General features: G+C 42.9%; 2 protein-coding genes across 7 annotated transcripts in view; both read left to right on the top strand.

Annotated features, from left to right (window-relative positions):
- DLEC1 (DLEC1 cilia and flagella associated protein) overlaps positions 1–20,965 on the top strand; it is a 102,282-nt gene that overhangs the window by 45,186 nt on the left and 36,131 nt on the right. For all 6 annotated transcript variants that reach the window (XM_032647578.1, XM_032647575.1, XM_032647576.1 and 3 more), the window contains 2 exons: positions 19,886–19,973; positions 20,487–20,660. In XM_032647578.1, coding sequence (XP_032503469.1) covers positions 19,886–19,973; positions 20,487–20,660 — 262 coding nt within the window. The remainder of the gene's footprint in view (positions 1–19,885; positions 19,974–20,486; positions 20,661–20,965) is intronic.
- LOC116761619 (translation initiation factor eIF-2B subunit delta-like) lies at positions 16,237–18,016 on the top strand. The gene is given in 2 exon segments (XM_032647586.1): positions 16,237–16,990; positions 16,993–18,016. Coding segments are annotated over 2 exon segments (1,545 nt in total). The 3' UTR covers positions 17,784–18,016.

Raw genomic sequence — 20,965 nt, 5'->3', positions numbered from 1 at the left:
ATTTTTTTCATAAACTTGTGTTGACACTGATGAAAACTTCTATTTATTTTTTAATTTGGGAGATTTTTGTTTTTATTGAAGTATAGTTTATTTACAACGTTGTGTTAATTTCTGATGTATAGCAAAGTGATTCAGTTATACATATATATATACATTCTTTTTTTTAATATTCTTTTCCATTAAGGTTTATCATAGGATACTGAATATAGTTCTGTGTGCTGTACAGTAGGACCTTGTTGTTTATCCATTCCATATATAATAGCTTACATCTGCTAACCCCAATCTCTGACTCCATCCGTCCCCCTCCCCCCTCCCCCTTGGCAACCACAAGTTTGTTCTCTATGTCCATAACTCTGTTTCTGTTTCATAGATAGGTTCATTTGTGTCATAATTTGGATTCCATATGTACGTGATGTCATATGGTATTTGCCTTTCTCTTTGTGGCTTACTTCACTTAGTGTGATAATCTCACATTGCTGCAAATGGCATTATTTTGCTCTTTTTTTATGGCTGAGTAATAATCCATTGTATATACACACCACATCTTCTTTATCCATTCCTCTGTCGATGGACATTTAGGTTATTTCCATGTCTTGGCTATTGTGAATAGTACTGCTATGAACACAGGGGTGCACGAATCTTTTTGGATTAGAGTTTTGTTTGGATATATGCCCAGGAGTGGGATTGCTGGTAATTCTATTTTTAGTTTTCTCAAGAACATTCCATACTATTTTCAGTAGTGGCTGTACCAACTTACATTCCCTCCAGCAGTGTAGGAGAGTTGCTTCTTCTCCACATCCTCTCCAGCATTCGTTATTTGTAGAGTTTTTTTTTTTTTTTTTTTAAACATCTTTATTGGGGTATAATTGCTTTACAATGGTGTGTTAGTTTCTGCTTTATAACAAAGTGAATCAGCTATACATATACATATGTTCCCATATGTCTTCCCTCTTGCGTCTCCCTCCCTCCCACTCTCCCCATCCCACCCTTCCAGGCTGTCACAAAGCACCGAGCTAATATCCCTGTGCCTTGCGGCTGCTTCCCCCCAGCTATCTACCTTACTACGTTTGTTAGTGTGTATATGTCCATGACTCTCTCTCGCCCTGTCAAAACTCACCCCTCCCCCTCCCTGTAGAGTTTTTAATGATGACCATTCTGACAGGTGTGAGGTGGTACCTCACTGTAGTTTTGATTTGCATTTCTCTAATAATTAGCGATGTTGAGCATCTTTTCATTTACCTCTTGGCCATTTGTATTTCTTACTTGGAGAAATGTCTATTTAGGTCTTCTGCCCATTTTTTGATTGGGTTCTTTCTGTTGTTAAGTTGTATGAGCTGTTTGTATATTTTGGAAATTAATCTTGTATCCTGCTACTTTGCTGAATTTGTTTATCAGTTCTAGTAGTTTTTGTGCAGAGTCGTTAGGGTTTTCTATGTATAGAATCATGTCATCTGCATATAATGACAGTTTTACCTCTTCCCTGTCAATTTGGATACCTTTTATTTCTTTTTCTTTTCTGATTGCTGTGGCAAGGACTTGCAATACTACATTGAATAGAAATGATGAGAGTGGGCATCCTTGTCTAGTTCCAGATTTTAGCGGGAAGTCTTTCAGCTTTTCACCATCGAGTATTATACTGGCTGTAGGTTTGTCATAAATAGCTTTTATTGTGTTGAGATATGTTCCCTCTCTACCCACTTTGTTAAGAGTTTTTATCATGAATGGATGTAGTATTTTGTCAAATGCTTTTTCTGCATCTATTGAGATGATAATGTGGTTTTTGTCTTTTGTTTCTGTGGGTATCACATTGATTGATTTGCATATGTTGAACCATTCTTGTGAGCTTGTGATGAATCCCACTTGATCATGGTGTATGATCTTTTTTATGTGTTGTTGGATTTGGTTTGCTAATATTTGCTAATATTTTTTGAGAATTTTCGCATCTATATTCATCAAAGATATTGGCCTGTAATTTTCTTTTTTGGTGGTGTCCTTGGTTTGGGTATCAGGGTGATGGTGGCTTCATAGAATATCTTTGGGAGTGTTCCCTCCTCTTCGGTTTTTTAGAAGAGTTTAAGAAGGACTGATATGAGTTCTTTGTATGTTTGGTAGAATTCTGGTCCTGGACTTTTGTTTGTAGGGAGTTTTTAAATTACAGTTTCTATTTCACCTCTAGTGATTAGTCTGTTCAAATAATCTATTTCTTCTTGATTCAGTTTTGGTGGGCTGTATGTTTCTAGAAACTTGTCCATTTCTTCTAGGTTGTTGAATGTGTTGGCATATAATTGTTGATAGTATTCCCTTACAGTTTTTTGTATTTCTGCACTATCAGTTGTTATGTCTCCTTTTTCATTTATTATTTTGTTTATTTGTGTTCTCTCTCTTTTCCTCTTGGTGAGCCTGGCCAGAGGTTTGTCAATCTTGTCTACCCTTTCAAAGAACCAGCTCTTGGTTTTATTGATTTTTTCTATTATTTTTTTAATCTCTATTTTATTTATTTCCTCTCTGGTCTTTATTATTTCCTTCCTTCTGCTGACTTTAGTTTCTTTTTAAATTCTTTTTCTAATTCTTTTAAGTGGTAGTTTAGGTTATTTGAAATTTTTCTTGTTTTGGAAGGAAGAACTATATTGCTATGCATTTCCCTCTAAGAACCACTTTTGCTGCGTCCCACAGATTTTGTATGATTGTGTTTGCATTGTCATTTGTCTCAAGGCATTTTTATATTTTCTCTTTGGTTTCATCGTTGATCCATTGGTTCTTTAGTAGCATGTTGTTACGTCCCCACATAATTGTTTTTTTCTCCTTTCTTTTTCTGTGGTTGATTTCTAGTTTCATGCCATTGTGGTCAGAAAAGATGCTTGAGGTAATTTCTATACTCTTAAATTTGTTGAGGTTAGTTTTGTGCCCTAGTATGTGGTAAGTCCTAGAGAATGTTTCATGAGCACTTGAAAACAGTGTGTTCTGGTTTTTTTGGATGTAATGTCCTGAAAATATCAATTAAGTCTATCTGTTCTATTGTATCATTTGGGATCTCTGTTGCCTTATTGATTTTCTGTCTAGATCTGTCCATTGATGTGAGTAGGGTGTTAAAGTCTCCTACTATTATTGTATTCCTGTCAGTTTCTCCCTTTATGTCTGTTAGTATTTGTTTTATATATTTGGGTGCTCCTATATTAGATGCATATATGTTGACGAGTATAAAATCCTCTTCTTGTATTGATCCCTTTGTCATTATATAGAATCCTTCTTTATCTTTCTTTATGGCCTTTGTTTTATGTTTTTTAAGTTTTTTAAAAAATATTTATTTATTTATTTGGCTGCGTTGGGTCTTAGTTGCAGCACACAGGATCTTCATTGCAGAGTGCGGAATCTTTAGTTGCAATGCATAGGATCTTTTAGTTGCGGCATGCAGGATCTCTAGTTGCAGCATGTGAACTCTTAGTTGCAGCATGTGGGATCTAGTTCCCTGACCGGAGATAGAACCTGGTCCCCCTGCATTGGGAGCGTGGAGTCTTAGCCACTGGACCACCAGGGAAGTCCCTCTCCCATTCTAGCTGCTGCAAACCAGTTGCTGCATTCTCCTCCAAGGCTCTGAAGCTCCCCTGCTCTCCTGGCTGAGCTCCCCGCTGGTGAGGGGACTTCCCAGCATGCAGGAATCTTTTCTCTTTCACAGCTCCCTCCCAGGGTTGCAGGTGCCATTCCAATTCCCTTCTCACTGTCTTTTTCTTTTCTTTTTTTTTTTTTTGCTTTTTTCTTTTGTCCTACCTGGTTATGTGGAGATTTTCTTGCCCTTTCAGAGGTCTGAGGTCTGAGGTCTTCTGCCAGTGTTCAGTAGATATTGTGTGAGAATTGTTCCACGTGTAGATGTATTTTTGATGTATTTGTGGGAGGAGGTGAGCTTCATATCCTTGATGAGTTACTCCACCGTCTTGATCCTGGACCTGATGAAGCCTTTTAAATTAAAAAAATATGAACGAGAATTAGGTTTTTTCACTGTTGCAGAAAGAAGTTACATATAAGGAAAAGGGGAATGCTAGAATGAACTCTGTGGTGCTAGATTGTATTTGGAAGTGTAAATATGGATTCATGGTTTAAAAATATAGGTGTGTATGTTGGGGGGGATGACACATACACACAGTTGGATAAATACAAGAATAAATCTAGATGTATGTGAATGTGTTGGTTAGTACACATGCATATATTTCTTGGCTGTCTGTATCCACTAGAGAGATAGAAATAATGACACCCTAGAAACATTTAGCACACTTGTTCTATGGACCTTGGTTTCTAAGTACTATTTTCCAAAAAAAGGAACCCAGGGCTCATTGGAAAACTGTTTGATTCCAGGGTTGAGGCAGGGAAAATAGGAAATGAATGTAGAGCATATTGTGCCAGAAAGTAAGGAAGTGCTAGAGAGAGAAAAAGAGAGAGAGTGTGTGTGTGAGTAGGGGAGAGGGCATGTCAGAAGGACACAGAGCTCCCAATGGCCAAAAGAGAAACAACTCAAGCAACAAAACAAATAATAATGTTATTAGATTATAACCCAAAGAATAAAGTAAATATCCATGAGTCCATACTAATATACGTAAATATCTGAATAAATAAATGGGAGAAAAGGGACAACTCTTTGTTATAAAAGAATTCTAATTAATAATGTAGAAAGAATGAGAATTTAAAGATCATCATTAGGGACTTCCCTGGTGGCACGGTGGTTAAGAATCCGCCTGCCAATGCAGGGGACACAGGTTTGATCCCTGGTCTGGGAAGATCCCATATGCCATGGAGCAACTAAGCCCATGCGCCACAACTACTGAGCCTGTGCTCTAGATCCTGTGCGCCACAACTACTGAGCCTGCGTGCCACAACTATGAAGCCTGCACACTCTAGGGCCCGCATGCTGCAACTGCTGAGCCCGCGTGCTGCAACTACTGAAGCCTGCATGCCTAGAGCCTGTGCTTTACAACAAGAGAAGCCACTGCAATGAGAAGCCCGCTCATCACAATGAAGAGTAGCTCCCGCTTGCCATGACTAGAGAAAGCCTGCGCACAGCAGCAAAGACCCAACGCAGCCTAAATAAATAAATAAATAAGAAAAAACCCACACTAAAAAAAAAATTTAACCATTAACTATCACACTAATAAAGTCTGCAGGCAAGACATACTAATAGATGCTAAAATTATTGGGTAGAAGTGTGAGCAGAAACATAATTCCATAGTCTCTCCCCAAATATTTAGCAATTACAAAGGAAAAATAGTAACTGTACAGTAGAGGATCCTGGAAGACACCAATTTAACCAAGTGGTTAAGGTTACCATCACCACTAATAGGACACATCAATAGCATATAACCCTGATATGATATACCGGGAAGGGCACATCACTTTTGTGGTATTCCTACAAATAATGCACAACCTCAATCCATTCATGAGTAATCATCAGAGAACTCAAACTGAAGGACACACTGTAGAGAGACATTCTACAAAATAACTGACCCGTACTCTTTAAAACGCTCAAGGTCATGGAAGGTCACAGACAACAAGGAAAGATTGAGAAACTGTCACAAGTTGGAGGAGACTAAGAAGATATGACAGGCTAATGCAATTGCAGATCCTGGATTGGATCCAGGAATAGAGAAAGGATGTTAGTGGACAAACTGGAGAAGTCCACATAAATTCTGTTCTTTCATTAATATATGGTACCAAGCTTAATTTCTTAGTTTTGGTCATTGTTCTGTTGTTATCTAAGATGTTAACATAAGGGGAAGCTAGATGAAGAGTTTATGGGAACTCTCTGGATTATTTTTACAACTCTTGTAAAACTAATATCTCAAAATAAAGCACTAAAAATATGTATTCTGTGGAGGCTTCCAGTTATGGCAATGTTGTATGTAAATAACCTGAGGAATCTACAAAAAAAAATGAAAATTCTGGAACTGAAATTAAGTACTCAATAGAAGGCTTAACAGCAAATTAGACACAGATGAAGGGAAGACTTGCAGATATGTCAGTAGAAATGATCCAGGCTGAAGTATAAAGAGAAAAAAGATGAAGGAATATAGAAAACTACATTAAAAAAATGGGACATAGTAAGCAGGTCTGTTATGTAATTGAAGCCCCAGAAAAAGAGGAGACAATGTCACAGAAGCAGTATTTGAAGAAAAAATAGTTGAGAATGATCCAAAAGTAATGAAGAGTTCAAGCCATAGAGTACAGCACTAACAACCCTAAGAAGGATAAAATAAGGAAACCGTACCTTATGCATATACTTATATACCTATACTTACACATTATAGTAGAATTCTGCTCTAAAGACAGGGTTTGGGGAGGAACTTAAAGCATCTAGAGAAAAAAGACCCACTGCCTTCTAACAGTAATGACAGAAGCTAGAAAATATTGGAATGGAAGCTTCAAAGTGATGAAAGAAAATAACTTTCAATCTAGAATTCTAAACCTAGTGAAAATTTTCTTTAAAAGTGAAAATAAGGAATTCCCTGGGAGTCCAGTAGTTAGGACTCAGTGCTTTCACTGCCAAGGGCCTGGGTTCAGTCCCTGGTTGGGGAACTAAGATATCGCAAGCCACACGGTGTGGTGAAAAAAAAAAAAAGATAAAATGAAGACATTCTCAGACAAACAAAAACTAGTAATTCATTACCAGATAATAATAATTCATCACCAGAAGACCTGAACCAAAGGAATTCTTCAGTCAGAAGAAAAGTCTACCATATGGGAGTAGAGAAATATAAGAATGAAAAGCAACAGTAAGGGTAAACTTGTTAAGACATGTAAATTAATATTAAATGTAACATAACCATAATAATAATGTAGTTAGTATTAATAATTATATGTTATTTAAATGTATGTAGAATTAAAAACATAACTATACCCCAAAAGTGGGAGGGGTAAGTGGATTTAAAGTGTTCCAAGATCCTTGGATTCTCTTGGAAGTGTATAAGTGCTAATTAGTATGGAAACTTTAATAAGTTAAGGTTGCTTGTTGTAATCTCTGGGCTAATCATTATTCAAATAGTAAAATGATATAAAAATAACAAGGTAATGGGGGAAATGGAATTTTTAAAAAATATTTGATTAATAGAAGATAAGAAATGAAAAAGGAACATGGGGGATAGTACAAATAGAAAATAAAAACATGGTAGATTTATACTCAAAAATTTTTTTAACATCTTTATTGGAGTATAATTGCTTTACAATGTTGTATTAGTTTCTGCTGTATAACAAAGTGAATTAGCTATATTATACTCAAATTTGTTGATAATTACATGAAGTAATTAAATGGACCAAGTACTTCAATTAAAAAGGAAGGATCAGGGGCTTCCCTGGTGGCGCAGTGGTTGAAATCTGCCTGCCAATGCAGGGGACACAGGTTCGTGCCCCGGTCCGGGAAGATCCCACATGCCGCGGAGCAGCTGGGCCCGTGAGCCATGGCCATGGCCGCGGAACCTGTGCTCCACAATGGGAGAGGCCACAACAGTGAGAGGCCCGCATAGCGCAAAAAAAAAAAAAAAGGAAGGATCAGGAGGGACTTCCCTTGTGACACAGTGGTTAAGACTCCTCCTGCCAATGCAGGCAACATGGGTTTGAGCCCTGGTCCAGGAAGATCCCACATGCCACAGAGCAACTAAGCCCATGCGCCACAACTACTGAGCCTGTGCACTAGAGCCCACGAGCCACAACTACTGAGCCCACGTGCTACAACTACTGAAGCCCTTGCACCTAGAGCCCTAGAGCCCACGCTCCACAACAAGAGAAGCCACCACAATGAGAAGCCTGCGCACCACAATGAAGAGTAGCCCCCACTCGTTGCAACTAGACAGGGCCTGCGTGCAGCAATGAAGACCCAACGCAGCCAAAAATAAATACATACGTACATATTTTTTTTAAAAAAAAGAAGGATCAGGGAATTCCTGGTGGTCCAGTGGTTAGGACTCCATGCTTTTACTGCCAAGGGCACGGATTCAATTCCTGATTGGGGAAGTAAGATCCTGCAAGCCATGCAGTGTGGCCGAAAAAAAAAAGAGAGAAGGATCGTCAGACTGGGTAGAAGAACAAAAACCAACTAAATGCTGCTAATGTGAGATAACATTTAAAAATAAGGATACAGGGCTTCCCTGATGGCGCAGTGGTTAAGAATCTGCCTGCCAATGCAAGGGACGCAGGTTCGAACCCTGGCCAGGGAAGATCCCACATGCTGCGGAGCAACTAAGCCCGTGTGCCACAACTACTGAGCCTGAGCTCTAGAGCCCACAAGCCACGACTGCTGAGCCCATGTGCCACAACTACTGAAGCCTGCATGCCTAGAGCCGGTGCTCTGCAACAAGACAAGCCACGACAATGAGAAGCCTGTGCACCGCAACGAAGAGTAGCCTGCACTCACCGCAACTAGAGAAAGCCCGTGCGCAGCAACGAAGACCCAACACAGCCAAAAATAAATAAATGAATAAATTTATTAAAAATTTTTCCAATAAATAAAATAAAAATAAGCATATAAATCCCCACTGTAATGTCTGTTACACACAAACTGTTGTGGGTTCCTGCCAGCCTTGAAAAAAATGATCTGAATTTCTTTCTCCTAAAAAAAAAAAAAAAAAAGGATACTAAAAGATTGAAAATATAAGGATGGAAAAAGATATAATCAGACAAACCTTAACCAAAAGAAAACTGGTGGGACTTGCCTGGCAGTCCAGTGATTAAGACTTCGCCTTCCAATGCAGGGGCTGCGGGTTTGATCACTGGTCAGGGAGCTTAGACCCCACGTGCCTCATGGCCAAAAAACCAAAACATAAAACAGAAACAATATTGTAACAAATTCAATAAAGACTTTAAAAATGATTCACATCAAAAAAAAATCTTAAAAAAAAAGGTAAAAAACTGGTGTGGCTATGCTAATATCAGAGAAAGTAGACATTAAGTCAAGAAGCATTAGTAGAAATAAAGAAGAGGGACATTTTATACTGATCAAAGTTTTTTTAAAAAATCCATCCAAAAGGTACAACTATTTAAAATCTAGGGACTTCCCTGGTGGCACAGTGGTTAAGGATCCGCCTGCCAGTACAGGGGACACGGGTTCGAGCCCTGGTCTGGGAAGATCCCACATGCTGCGGAGCAACTAAACCCATGAGCCGCAACTACTAAGCCTGCGCTCTAAAGCCTGCAAGCCACAACTAATGAGCCTGTGTGCCACAACTACTGAAGCCTGCGTGCCTAGAGCCTGTGCTCCGAAACAAGAGAAGCCACTGCAATGAGAAGTCTGCACACCACAATGGAGAGTAGCTCCCACTCACCGCAACTAGAGAAAGCCCACGTGCAGCAACAAAGACCCAATGCAGCCAAAAATTAATTAATTAATTAATAAAAAAAGAAAAGAAAATCTATATACACTAATGACCTAGCCTCAAAATATATAAGCAGGACTTCCCTGGTGGCACAGTGGTTAAGAATCCGCCTGCCAATGCAGGGGACATGGTTGAGCCCTGGTCCAGGAAGATCCCACAAGCCGCAGAGTAACTAAGCCCATGAGCCACAGCTACTGAGGCTGCACTGTAGAGCCCATGGGCCACAACTACTGAGCCCTCGTGCCACAACTATTGAAGCCCGCACACCTAGAGCCCATGCTCTGCAACAAGAGAAGCCACCTCAATGAGAAGCGCGCACACCACAACGAAGAGTAGCCCCTACTCACTGCAACTAGAGAAAGCCTGCATGCAGCAGCGAAGGCCCAACACAGCCAAAATTAAATAAATAAATTTATATTAAAAAAATTATATATATCTAGGCAAAATTTTACAAGTCTAGAAGAAAAACAAACAATAATAAACATGAGATTTTCACATTCTTTTCTCAAAAACTTAAAGGGCAGGTAGACAAAAATATCAGTAAGGACACAGAAGAATTGAACAATACAATTAACAAACTATATCTTATTGAGTTATATATAACACTGTACTCAGCAATTGCAATGTACAGTTCCTTTAAAAGTATACTTGGAACATTTACCAAAATTGTCTATGTGCTGGATCATAAAGGAATTAACAAATTTCAAAGGACTGAAAGCATATAGAGCTTGAACTAAGTAGACTGAATAACAAATATATAACTAGAAACTCCCCCACATATTTGGAGATTAAGCAATTCATTACTAGATACATGAGTCAAAGAAGTCATAACGGAAATTAGAAAATAGAAAATAATGAATGATCATCTTTAAATGATACATCACAGCTTATGGGATGCAGCTAAAGACATGCTTAGAGGAAAATGTATAGACTTATGTTCACATATTAGAAAAGAAATAGGGCTTCCCTGGTGGCACAGTGGTTAAGAATCCGCCTGCCAATGCAGGGGACACGGCTTCGAGCCCTGGTCCAGGAAGATCCCACATGCCGCGGAGCAGCTAAGCCTGTGCGCCACAACTACTGAGCCCGCGTGCCTAGAGTCCGTGCTCTGCAACAAGAGAAGCCACCACAATGAGAAGTCCACACACCACAACGAAGAGTAGCCCCCACTCATCACAACTAGAGAAAGCCCACGCTCAGCGACAAAGACCCAACGCAGCCAAAAGTACATAAATAAATTAAATAAATTTTAAAAAAGAAATAGTCTGAAAATCAGTTACCTAGGTGTACATCTCAAAAATTAGAAGTGAATAGCAAATTAAGCCCAAAGAAGCTGGAAGGAAGGAAATAATAAAACAAGAACACATTTTAATTAAATAGAAAACAAATATAGTGTAGGATCAGCAAAGCCAAAAGTTAATTCTTTGAAAAGATTAGTAAAATTGCTTAGTCCCTGGCAAAACTGATCAAACTGAGGGAAGGTAAAAATTACCAGTGTCAGGGGAAATGAAGACATCATTATGGATCCTACAGACATTAGAGAGATAACAAGAGGTTTATCAACAACTTTATGCTTAGAAATTTGAAAATGTAGATGAAATAGTCATAATTTTAAAAATTTTGTGAAAGCAATGATAACTAAACAGCAAAAGGATAAACATGAAGGTATCAAAGAGGATATCAAAATTATAAAATTTGGGGAGGAGAGTAAGAAAATGTAGAACCGACCCCACCATATCTCCGAGGTGTGCCTGTACCCCACATTGTACTAGCTCATGAGGGCTGATCATGCACATCTCTTTCCAACTCTGTGCTCAGTGATGTCACATTGGTATCTTGAAATTGACCATATTGAGAGTTTTTACACCACAGGAATCAACAAATACTACCAAGTCAGGACTCTCCCCACCCCAAGAGCTGGTCGTTAAACATTTGCCAGCACACTACAGAATATATTGTACTCATGAATTGGAAGACTCATTGAGAGAGGAATTAGTGATCTGCATACTCATTTAACGAATAATAGCCAATACACTGTTGTCAGTGAGCAAAGGCAAAAAGAGAATTTATAACTGAGAGGGGAGAGGAAAAACTGTAGTCTGGGAACAGTGAACCTTGTCTGCATATTTTGGGGGTAAGAAAGAGGCCAGTTTGGGAGTCTGTTCTTAAGCAGTCTAAATAATGATATCAAAACAGTTTCAGGGGCTTCCCTGGTGGCACAGTGGTTGAGAGTCCGCCTGCCGATGCAGGGGACACGGGTTCGTGCCCCGGTCCGGGAAGATCCCACATGCCGCAGAGCAGCTGGGCCCATGAGCCATGGCCGCTGAGTCTGCGCGTCCGGAGCCTGTGCTCCGCCACGGGAGAGGCCACAACGGTGAGAGGCCTGCGTACCACAAAAAACAAAACAAAACAAAAAAACAGTTTCAGGATTTTTAAAATGAATTTTCCAGAAAACCTTGCAAAATTAATTGTGGAGTATATGTGACAGACTGTGTCTTCCAGTGTCCTTTATTAGTGTTCTTTATCTTAGTTAGGCCAGGTCTGCACCATTTCCCTCAAAAATTTCTCAACTCCCCCCATTTTGGTCAAAAGTTCCTGGTGGAGAGGATTTAAACCTAAGGGCTTTAGTCTGTGATGCAGAATCATTACTGGATGTCAATTTGATCTTGGGGGTATAACAACATTTAAACACCTGAGTGTCAAACACAATGTAAATATTATAACAGACATTTGGAACATATTTTGTGTCCAGTTTTTGGATAAGTGTAGGTCCAATCAAGAGACTATATATTAAAGACAAGATTGGTCAATTTTAGTTAAGTAATTGGTTTTTTTACCCCCTATGATTAATTGATCATTTCATCTTTTTCAAAATATGTATCCAGGTACTGTAAAATATTGGCTATTGTATAGTGTTCATTTTTTTGGTGCGGGCACATCTATTTAGAATCATTCTATTTAATGAAGTTTTGTTAATCTAGCCTAAAATGAGTTATTTAAAGTCAGTATTCATTTTGCTTCTGAAATTATCTCAGATTTGCCCAGTGGGAGCCTTACACGTTGTCTCCCGTGTTCTTTTGATATGACCTAGCAGTTTCTTGAGCGCTTCCTTACATTCTGCCATCACAAGATGTTCCAGGCTAATCTTGTACTCTCTTTGTCCCAGTTCTGGAATCAGTTTCTAAGAAGCCGTGGTTCCTTTTAGTGGAGAATGGTATTTAGAAACCAAGATCTAAGCACTAGATCTGCTACTAGCTACTGGGATGTCATTGCTTCTAAGTCCTTTAAATGGATAGAGGTGGGGAAAAATAACAATTTCAGAGGTCCATCTATATATATGTAAATATATATGTACACATAAACATGCATATATCCATATCCATGTGCTTACATATTTAAAAATCATGACTTCATGCTGATTCCTCTAACTACAGTCTAATTCCACAGTGCCTCCTCCCATTCCACACCTATAGCTCCCTCCACCCACAGTCATCTGAAGAATCTTGGAATAACATTCTACTTGTGGAAGTCTCTGCATCTAGTTTAGTGAGTCTCAGGGTCAGATCACCGCAGTGACTGCATGTCCAGTTGCAGGATTCTAAATATTTATACTGTGGGAGGCATACAGCCCAGATGTATTAATGTTCTGGGACTTAAGAACAGCATTTGTGGTTAAAAGTACTTGATAGAAGAAAGCAAAGAAAGAAAGTACTTAACATGGTCCCTTCCAGCATGGTTTTAAGGGTAACTTTCATTGGAGTCTCTTTTAATATGTTCAGTGTTCCAGTTACTGTAACCATGTAACACATTGCCCCCAAGACTTGGCAGCATGAAACAGCAGTTTGCTTTCTGATCAGATAGGACACAGCTAGGAGAGTTTATCTCTACTCTGCGATATCTGGGGTCACAGCCCAGAGACTGGGGCCAAAGTCTCATTCACTCACACGTGTGGTGGTTGGTGCTGGCTTTCAGCTGAGACCTCAGTTCCTCTGCCTGAGGCTTCTCCACCTCAGCTAGTTCCTTTCCTTTCCCTTCCCTTCCTCAGAGCACAGTAGCTGGTTTCCCCAGGGCAAGCCTCCCCCAAAGAGAAACGCAGTCTGCCACTGTCCGTTATATAAATTGAATTGTATCTAGTGATGTCTCTTAGAAATGCACCCTGCATCTGTTGGGCATATGACTGTGTGCCTAAGTTATTTGCCCAGCTAAACTATAAAGTTTAAGGATAAAAACATTTTCAAATTTGCCAAGTCTTTAAAAATGTATGTCCCATGCACCCTTTCTCAGGAAACTCTTAAGGAACATGCTCCCCTATATAAGTGAGTAAACCAAGGAGGAGGAAGGCTTGATGTGTGGGAAACGAGAGATCCAGCATAGGAGATACATGCAGGAAAGGCCCAGGTCAGTAATGGTTAAGGAGCTCTGCAGTTACTGCTGCTACAAAGCTTAACAACTGAAAACAACCATTTTATCATGCTTGTAGATTCTTTGGATCAGAAATTCTGACAGGGCACAACGGGAATGGCTTGTTCCGTGATGTTTGGAACCTTAGCTGGAAAAAGTCAGTGACCAGGGGTAACCTGAAAGATGGGGCTGGAACTCTCTGAGGCATTTTCACTCACAGAGTAGTTGATGTTAGTTGTCTGCCGAGGGTGCTAACAGAGCACATGCACGTGTATTCTCCGTGTGGCCTGGGCTTCCTCACAGAATGGCTACCTCAGGGTAATCAGGCAGCTCAAAGTGAGTGATCAGAGCTTCGAAGTGAGTATTCTAGCAAGTAAGGGGGAGGTTGCATCCCTTTTTTTTTGGCTGTGTTGGGCCTTTGTTGCTGCGCTCAGGTTTGCTCTAGTTGCGGCGAGCAGGGGCTACTCTTCGTTGCAGTGCACTGGCTTCTCATTGCAGTGGCCTCTCTTGTTGCGGAGCACGGGCTCTAGGCACCTGGGCTTCAGCAGTTGCGACACGAGGGCTCTAGAGCACAGGCTCAGTAGTTGTGGTGCACGGGCTTAGTTGCTCCACGGCATGTGGGATCTTCCCAGACCAGGGCTCGAACCCATGTCCCCTGCACTGGCAGGCGGATTCTTACTTAACCACCGCGCCACCAGGGAAGCCCCTTAAGATTTAATTTTATTTCTTTGGCTGCGTTGTGTCTTTGTTGCTGTGCGCGGGCTTTCTCTAGTTGTGGTGAGCGGGGGCTACTCTTTGTTGTGGTGTGCGGGCTTCTCATTGCAGTGCCTTCTCTTGTTGCAAAGCACGGGCTATAGGCATGTGGGCTTCAGTAGTTGTGGCACACGGGCTCAGTAGTTGTGGCACGCAGGCTCTAGAGCTCAGGCTCAGTAGTTGTGGCGCATGGGCTTAGTTGCTCCGCGGCATGTGAGATCTTGCCAGACCAGGGCTCTAACCCATGTCCCCTGCATTGGCAGGTGGATTCTTATCCACTGTGCCACCAGGGAAGTCCCTGCATCACTTTTTATGACCTAACCTTGGAGGTTCGGTTCCCTTGGAATACATCAGAAAGTCATTACCTCCTCTGCATTGCTGTAGGTTACAAACGAGTCACTAAGTTTAGCCCAGATTGGAGGGGAAGCTACATAGATAGACCTCACCTCTCAATGGAAGGACTGTCAAAGAACTTCTGGATGTGTCTGAAAACTGCTACAGGGGTTGTCCTGTCCTGGGTCATAGCAGTAGGTGTAGCAAGCGACCAGTCCAGATTAAAAGAGGCCAGAGGCTCTAGGAAGGGTTGACTTGTGGGGGTGACACTGATAAGAGTCCCTGATACATCTGGACATCTTGGAAAGAAATTTGTAGGGTAGTGGAAAGAGATTAAATTATTGATAAGTATAAACCAAACAAAATAATTGGTTGATTAACTTTTGGAAAAACAAAAATTGTATAAGGGAGAATTTCATGCTCAGCTGTGAATAGCATTTATATAGCAACAATAATGTAAACATTACTGATCTAACCATGAGTGTGATGTAACTTACGTCGGGAAGATGAGGGATAAGAAGGGTATGGCATGCGGTGAGCTAGCTAAGGGTGAGGAAAGAGAGAATATCCATATCACCCATCCATAATTAATGCCTAAAACTGAAAAAAAATTAGCATGCCATCTGGAGCCACGGAAGTAAATTCCAAAATAATCAGCTAAAGGAGGAAAAAGTGTTTGTGATTGGGTGTGGGAAATGTCAGGGGTAGAGGCAGGGGAAGAGGGCAGGATTTCTATTTTTGAAATTTTGTAGAACTCTTTGCCTCTTTAAACTATGTGGTTATCCAACTTCGATGAAAATAGCTTAAAAAGAAGACTTTTTACTGAAAGAAACGCCATGCCCAGATCATTTTACAGGTATACACCATCAAACATTCAAGCTAATCCTGATCTTATATAAACTGTCAGAGACTACAAAAAGAAGGAACATACCCTCATTCTTAGGTAATGAGCCTGCTATGGTCTGAATGTTTGTGTCCCTCCAAAATTCGTATGTTGAAATCCTAACCCTCAAAGATGATGGTATTAGAAGGTGGGGCCTTGGGGAGGTGCTTAGGTCATGAGGGTGAAGCCTTCGTGAATGGGATTAGTGGCTTTCTGAAGAGGCTCTAGAGAGATCCCTTGCCCCTTCTGCCACTTGAGGACACAGTGAGAAGGTGCCAGCTGTGAATGGAAGAGGGCCCTCACCAAAACACAACCATGCTGGCATCTTGATCTTGGACCGTCGAGCCTCCAGAACTGTGAGAAATACATTCCTGTTGTTTATAAGTCACCCAGTTTTATGTCATTTTGGACTAAGAGCCTAATGTTACCTTGACACCAAAGCCAAATAAGGAGCTTTGACAATGAAAGTCATAAGCCAGTTTTGCTTAAGAACATAAGCCCAGGAGGATGACGGCTGCCATGGCCGTGGCTGTTCGCGAGGACTCGGGATCTGGGATGAAGGCGGAGCTTGTTCCTCGGCCTGGGGCAGCGGGGAGGGAGATGACCCAAGAAGAAAAGCTGCAGCTTTGGAAGGAAAAGAAACAACAGAAGAAGAAATGGAAGGAGGAAAAGGGGGCAGAACCAGAAACTGGCTCTGCTGTATCTGCAGCCCAATGTCAAGGCCTGACCAAAGACCTGCCTGGACTGGACAGTCAGTTGGGCAGTGCCAAGGAGAAAGTTCCAGCAGGTGGGAGTAAGGCTGAACTTCGAGCTGAAAGGTGGGCCAAGCAGGAGGCTGAGCGGGCCCTGAAGCAGGCAAGAAAAGGGGACCAAGGAGGGCCACCTCCTCAGGCCTGCCCCAGCACAGCTGGAGAAACCCCCTCAGGAGTGAAGGGTCTACCCGAGCATAGTCAGGTTGATGACTCCACGCTTCTGAGGAGGCTTGTTAAAAAAACAGAACAACAGCAGGTTCCTACACGAAAGGATTATGGACCCAAAGTCAGTCTCTTCTCCCACCTACCCCAGTACAGCAGACAGAACTCTCTGAGCCAGTTTATGAGCATCCCATCCTCTGTGACCCACCCAGCCATGGTGTGACTCGGCCTGCAGTACTCCCAGGGCCTGGTCAGTGGCTCCCATGCCCAGTGCATTGCCCTGCTTCGTGCCTTGCAGCAGGTGATTCAGGACTACACCACACCTCCCAGTGAAGAACTGTCAGGGGACCTAGTGAATAAACAAAGCCCTACTTCAGCTTCCTGACTCAGTGCCGTCCCCTGTCAGCGAGCATGTACAACGCCATCAAGTTCCTTAACAAGGAGATCACGGGTGTGAGCGGCTCCAAGCGGGAAGAGGAGGCCAAGTCAGAACTTCGAGCAGCCATCGATCCATATGTGCAAGAGAAGATTGTGTTTGCAGCTCAGGCGATCTCATGCTTTGCTTATGAGAAGGTCAGTAATGGAGATGTGATCCTGGTATATGGATGCTCATCTCTGGTATCACGAATTCTTCAGGAGGCTTGGGCTAAGGGCGGGCGGTTTCGGGTGGTAGTGGTGGACAGCCGGCCACGGCTGGAGGGAAAGCACACGCTACGTTCTCTGGTCCGTGCTGGGGTCCCTGCCTCCTACCTGCTGATCCCTGCAGCTTCCTTTATGCTCCCAGAGGTTTCTAAGGTGTTGTCGGGAGCTCATGCACTCCTGGCCAATGGGTCTGTGATGTCACGGGTAGGGACAGCACAGCTGGCCCTGGTGGCACGGGCCCATAATGTGCCAGTGCTGGTCTGCTGTGAAACATACAAGTTTTGTGAGCGTGTGCAGACTGATGCCTTAGATGACCCTGACGATCTGCTGTGTGAGCGAGGAGAGCGTGTGGCCCTGGCTGACTGGCAGAACCACTCGTCCCTACGGTTGTGGAATCTGGTCTATGATGTGATCCCCCCAGAACTGGTGGATCTGGTGATCACGGAGCTGGGCATGATCCCTTGCAGTTCTGTACCTGTTGTGCTGCAAGTCAAGAGTAGTGACCAGTGAGTGGGGGGACACAGGGTCAATAAATGATATACTCCCTACACTTAAAAAAAAAAAAAAATAAGCCCAGTCTCATCCCCCAGTCTTTGGAGCTGTGAGAGGGCTTGTCTGTCCTGAGATGGGGAGCAGAATGGGGTGCTGGAGGCTAAGGAGTTGTGGTAGGAATAAAGATCTGTACCTTGTATGCCAGGGGCTTATTATGTTTCCTATAATTTCATTTTTGTTTTCTTTCCATATTTTGGTAAATTTAAAAGACATTTGAAAGAAAAAAAAAGAACATAGGTTCAGAAATACTAAGTAAAAAAACCAAGCAAGAAGAAACGCGCGCGCACGCACACACACACACACACACACACACATCCACTCCAGGAGCAAATTGAGTGTAACCCAGGAATGCAAGGGATGTCTTCACGGTGGCCCTTGAGTTGGCAGTTGGCTGCCCTGAGCCTGTCAATTTTTTCCTCCATGGCTTCCAGTGCTGTTAAGGAAAGCCAGCCCACTCCGCAATCCGTGTAATTACTGTCTTCCCAGACCTTGCAACCGCGCCGTAGCTACCACGTTTCAATGCCCGACCTCTACCTGCACCTCATTTCAGTCGACCATGGGTGAAAGCCTTAGTAATCTCAGGGGTCATCACACCCTACTTCCCACCAGCTAGAGTTCTGATCGCTGCCAGACTGGGGAGAAAGCCAACTCCAGAATCACATCCTAAGGGTCTGCTGTTTTAGGACCTTTCTGACGCAAAGTGTCATAGCCTGGGTTCCCCATAATGCGGAGTCTGAGGTGGTGAGATTTTGTGCTGTCATTTACAATTCCAGGGAGGAGTGAGGAAAGGGGATGGAAGGAGGCAGAGCCAGTACAAGAATTACTGAGCTGACTTCCAGAAAGTGCAATTGATTATTTTGTCTTGTGAGACATCCCTTCAAAAACTGCTGGATCCCGCCTCTTATTGCTTGGGGGTTTGCCTTGTGTGGCTGGGAGCAAGACTCTCTGGAGGCCTGCCTCAGTGGACATGAGGGGCAGCCACTGCCATGAACACCTCGATCCGTAATGACAGCAGTGGCTGCAGCTAGCCCTGAGTCTGGAGAATAGCAGCAGATTGAGGGTATGGTGCCAGGGCTGTCCCATGCACGTGTGCAGACCTGAAGAGGCAAAACTGAGTTAGTATCCTTGCCATATGGAAAATAATTTAATCCCTACCTCCCTCCATAGCTGAAACAAAATACTTTCCAGCAAAGATCTCAAGCAAAAATTTAAGAAGAAAATATAGGAGATATAGAAAGATTTCTTGAAACTGAAGTATAAACCTTGAACAAAATGTTGATAAATTTTATATTAAAATTTTAGAAACTGTACACCAAAAGGTAATACAAGTTATAAACTTATACAAGTTATATATTGGGTTGGCCAAAAAGTTCATTCGGGGTTTTCCGTTACATCTTACAGAAAACTGAACCCAATACTTACACTTTATAAGGTATAACACATACCTTATAAAGAATTAGTACCCAGAATATATAAAGAATTCCTACAAATCAATATGAAAAAGACAAAGTACCCAATGGCAAATTGGCACTGCGAACAGACACATCACACAAGAGGAAACCCAAATAGCAAATAAACATACGAAAAGATGCTCATCATCATTAATAACAGAGAAATAAAAATTAAAACTATAATATGGGTCTCTCCACACTTGGGTCTGGTTCACAGGTAGATTGAGGCAATATGTCGTACTGGCCAAAAATGGATTTAAATGTTGATGTAGGCATACATACCTATGAAGACATGCTTCAAATTTATGGAGCTGTTTTCTGGTGGGAGGCTGGGGCAGGGCTTCATCTGTACTTTTAATGTTTTACTTCTTAAACTTTTAATGTTTTACTTCTTAAGCTGGGTGATGGAAACACGGCTTGTCATGTTATAATTGATACGTTTTTCCCAGTGTAATAGTTCACGAAATAGAAGGCAAAGTGTGTGCATGTATGGAGTTCCTCTTCCGTGCCAGGTTCATTACACTTATCCCCCCATCCCCTTCCCATATTATTCAGTGAACCCCAGACTTCATAGCCTTTGTCCACACACGTCGCTTTGCCTTTGAACAGATGGTGATCTCGCTGCAGAACACCACGTCCACCAGCCGCCACCTGCGAGTCCTCCCGCCGTCCACGCCCTACTTCGCTCTGGGATTGGGTGAGCTCAGGGTGGCAGAGGCCTGGGTGGCCTCGACATCGTGTACTGGCCTTGCCCCGGGTTACACGCCCACCAGGCCCTAGGGTGACTCCACAGCTGCACCCCTCGTGCTCCGCAGAGGCCTCCTACCCACCCTCCACCAAAGGCCCCCAGTCCCGACAGCTCCTCCTCGGATCTCGTCCCTCCAGGCTTGGTTCTGCCCTCTCCTCGCCCTGCGCACTGTCACTGCCCTCAGCCAGGACCCCTGGTTCCTCACTTAGGCCATCGCAGTGGCTTCCCAGCCAGGCTTCCTGCCTCCGTGACGCAGTGTTCTCCTGAAGAACAGCTCTGATCTTGTGTCCCACCCACCCCAACCCCTGCAGAAACCTCAAATAGCTCTCTGCTGCCCACAAAATAAATGCATGGCCCCGCCTGACCATTCCAGGTGGACCCTATCACTCCCCCCAACCGCCCCAGGCCCTGGTCTTCTTACCTGGTCTCCAGAATCTCATCTGTCGCTTTTGTCACCCACAGGGATGTTCCCAGGAAAAGGTGGAATGGTGGCTCCTGGAATGACCTGCCAGTACACTGTCCAGTTTTTTCCCGACTGCCTTGGGGATTTTGATGACTTTATTTTGGTGGAGACCCAGTCAGCGCACACGCTGCTGATCCCCCTGCAGGCCCGGAGGCCGCCCCCAGTGCTGACGTGTGAGTGTGCTCTGCTCCCCCGGGATTCAGGGAGGGCTGGTGCCCCTATAAGGACCGCCTGCCCACAGGGCCCCTTCATGGCAGCACACAGCCTGTCCCCTGGGACAGGGGCTTCTGGGTCCAGAAGCTTGCCCACAGTCCTCGTGTGTCAGGCCCTGACCATCCTGCTTCCCGTGGAGGCTGACTCCGAGTGACAGGCATCGGGAGAGGAGGCCAGCATCCCAGCTGACCCCAGCCTAGGCGTTGCTGGCTCAGGGACACCCTGAGTGGGCCTGTGCCATGGCGAGGCAAGAAGGAGTGCCTGG

The sequence above is a fragment of the Phocoena sinus genome, chromosome 11, assembly GCF_008692025.1.
Source record: "Phocoena sinus isolate mPhoSin1 chromosome 11, mPhoSin1.pri, whole genome shotgun sequence".
In the NCBI taxonomy this organism is placed as follows: domain Eukaryota; kingdom Metazoa; phylum Chordata; class Mammalia; order Artiodactyla; family Phocoenidae; genus Phocoena; species Phocoena sinus.
This window is presented reverse-complemented; position numbering and strand designations above follow the sequence as displayed.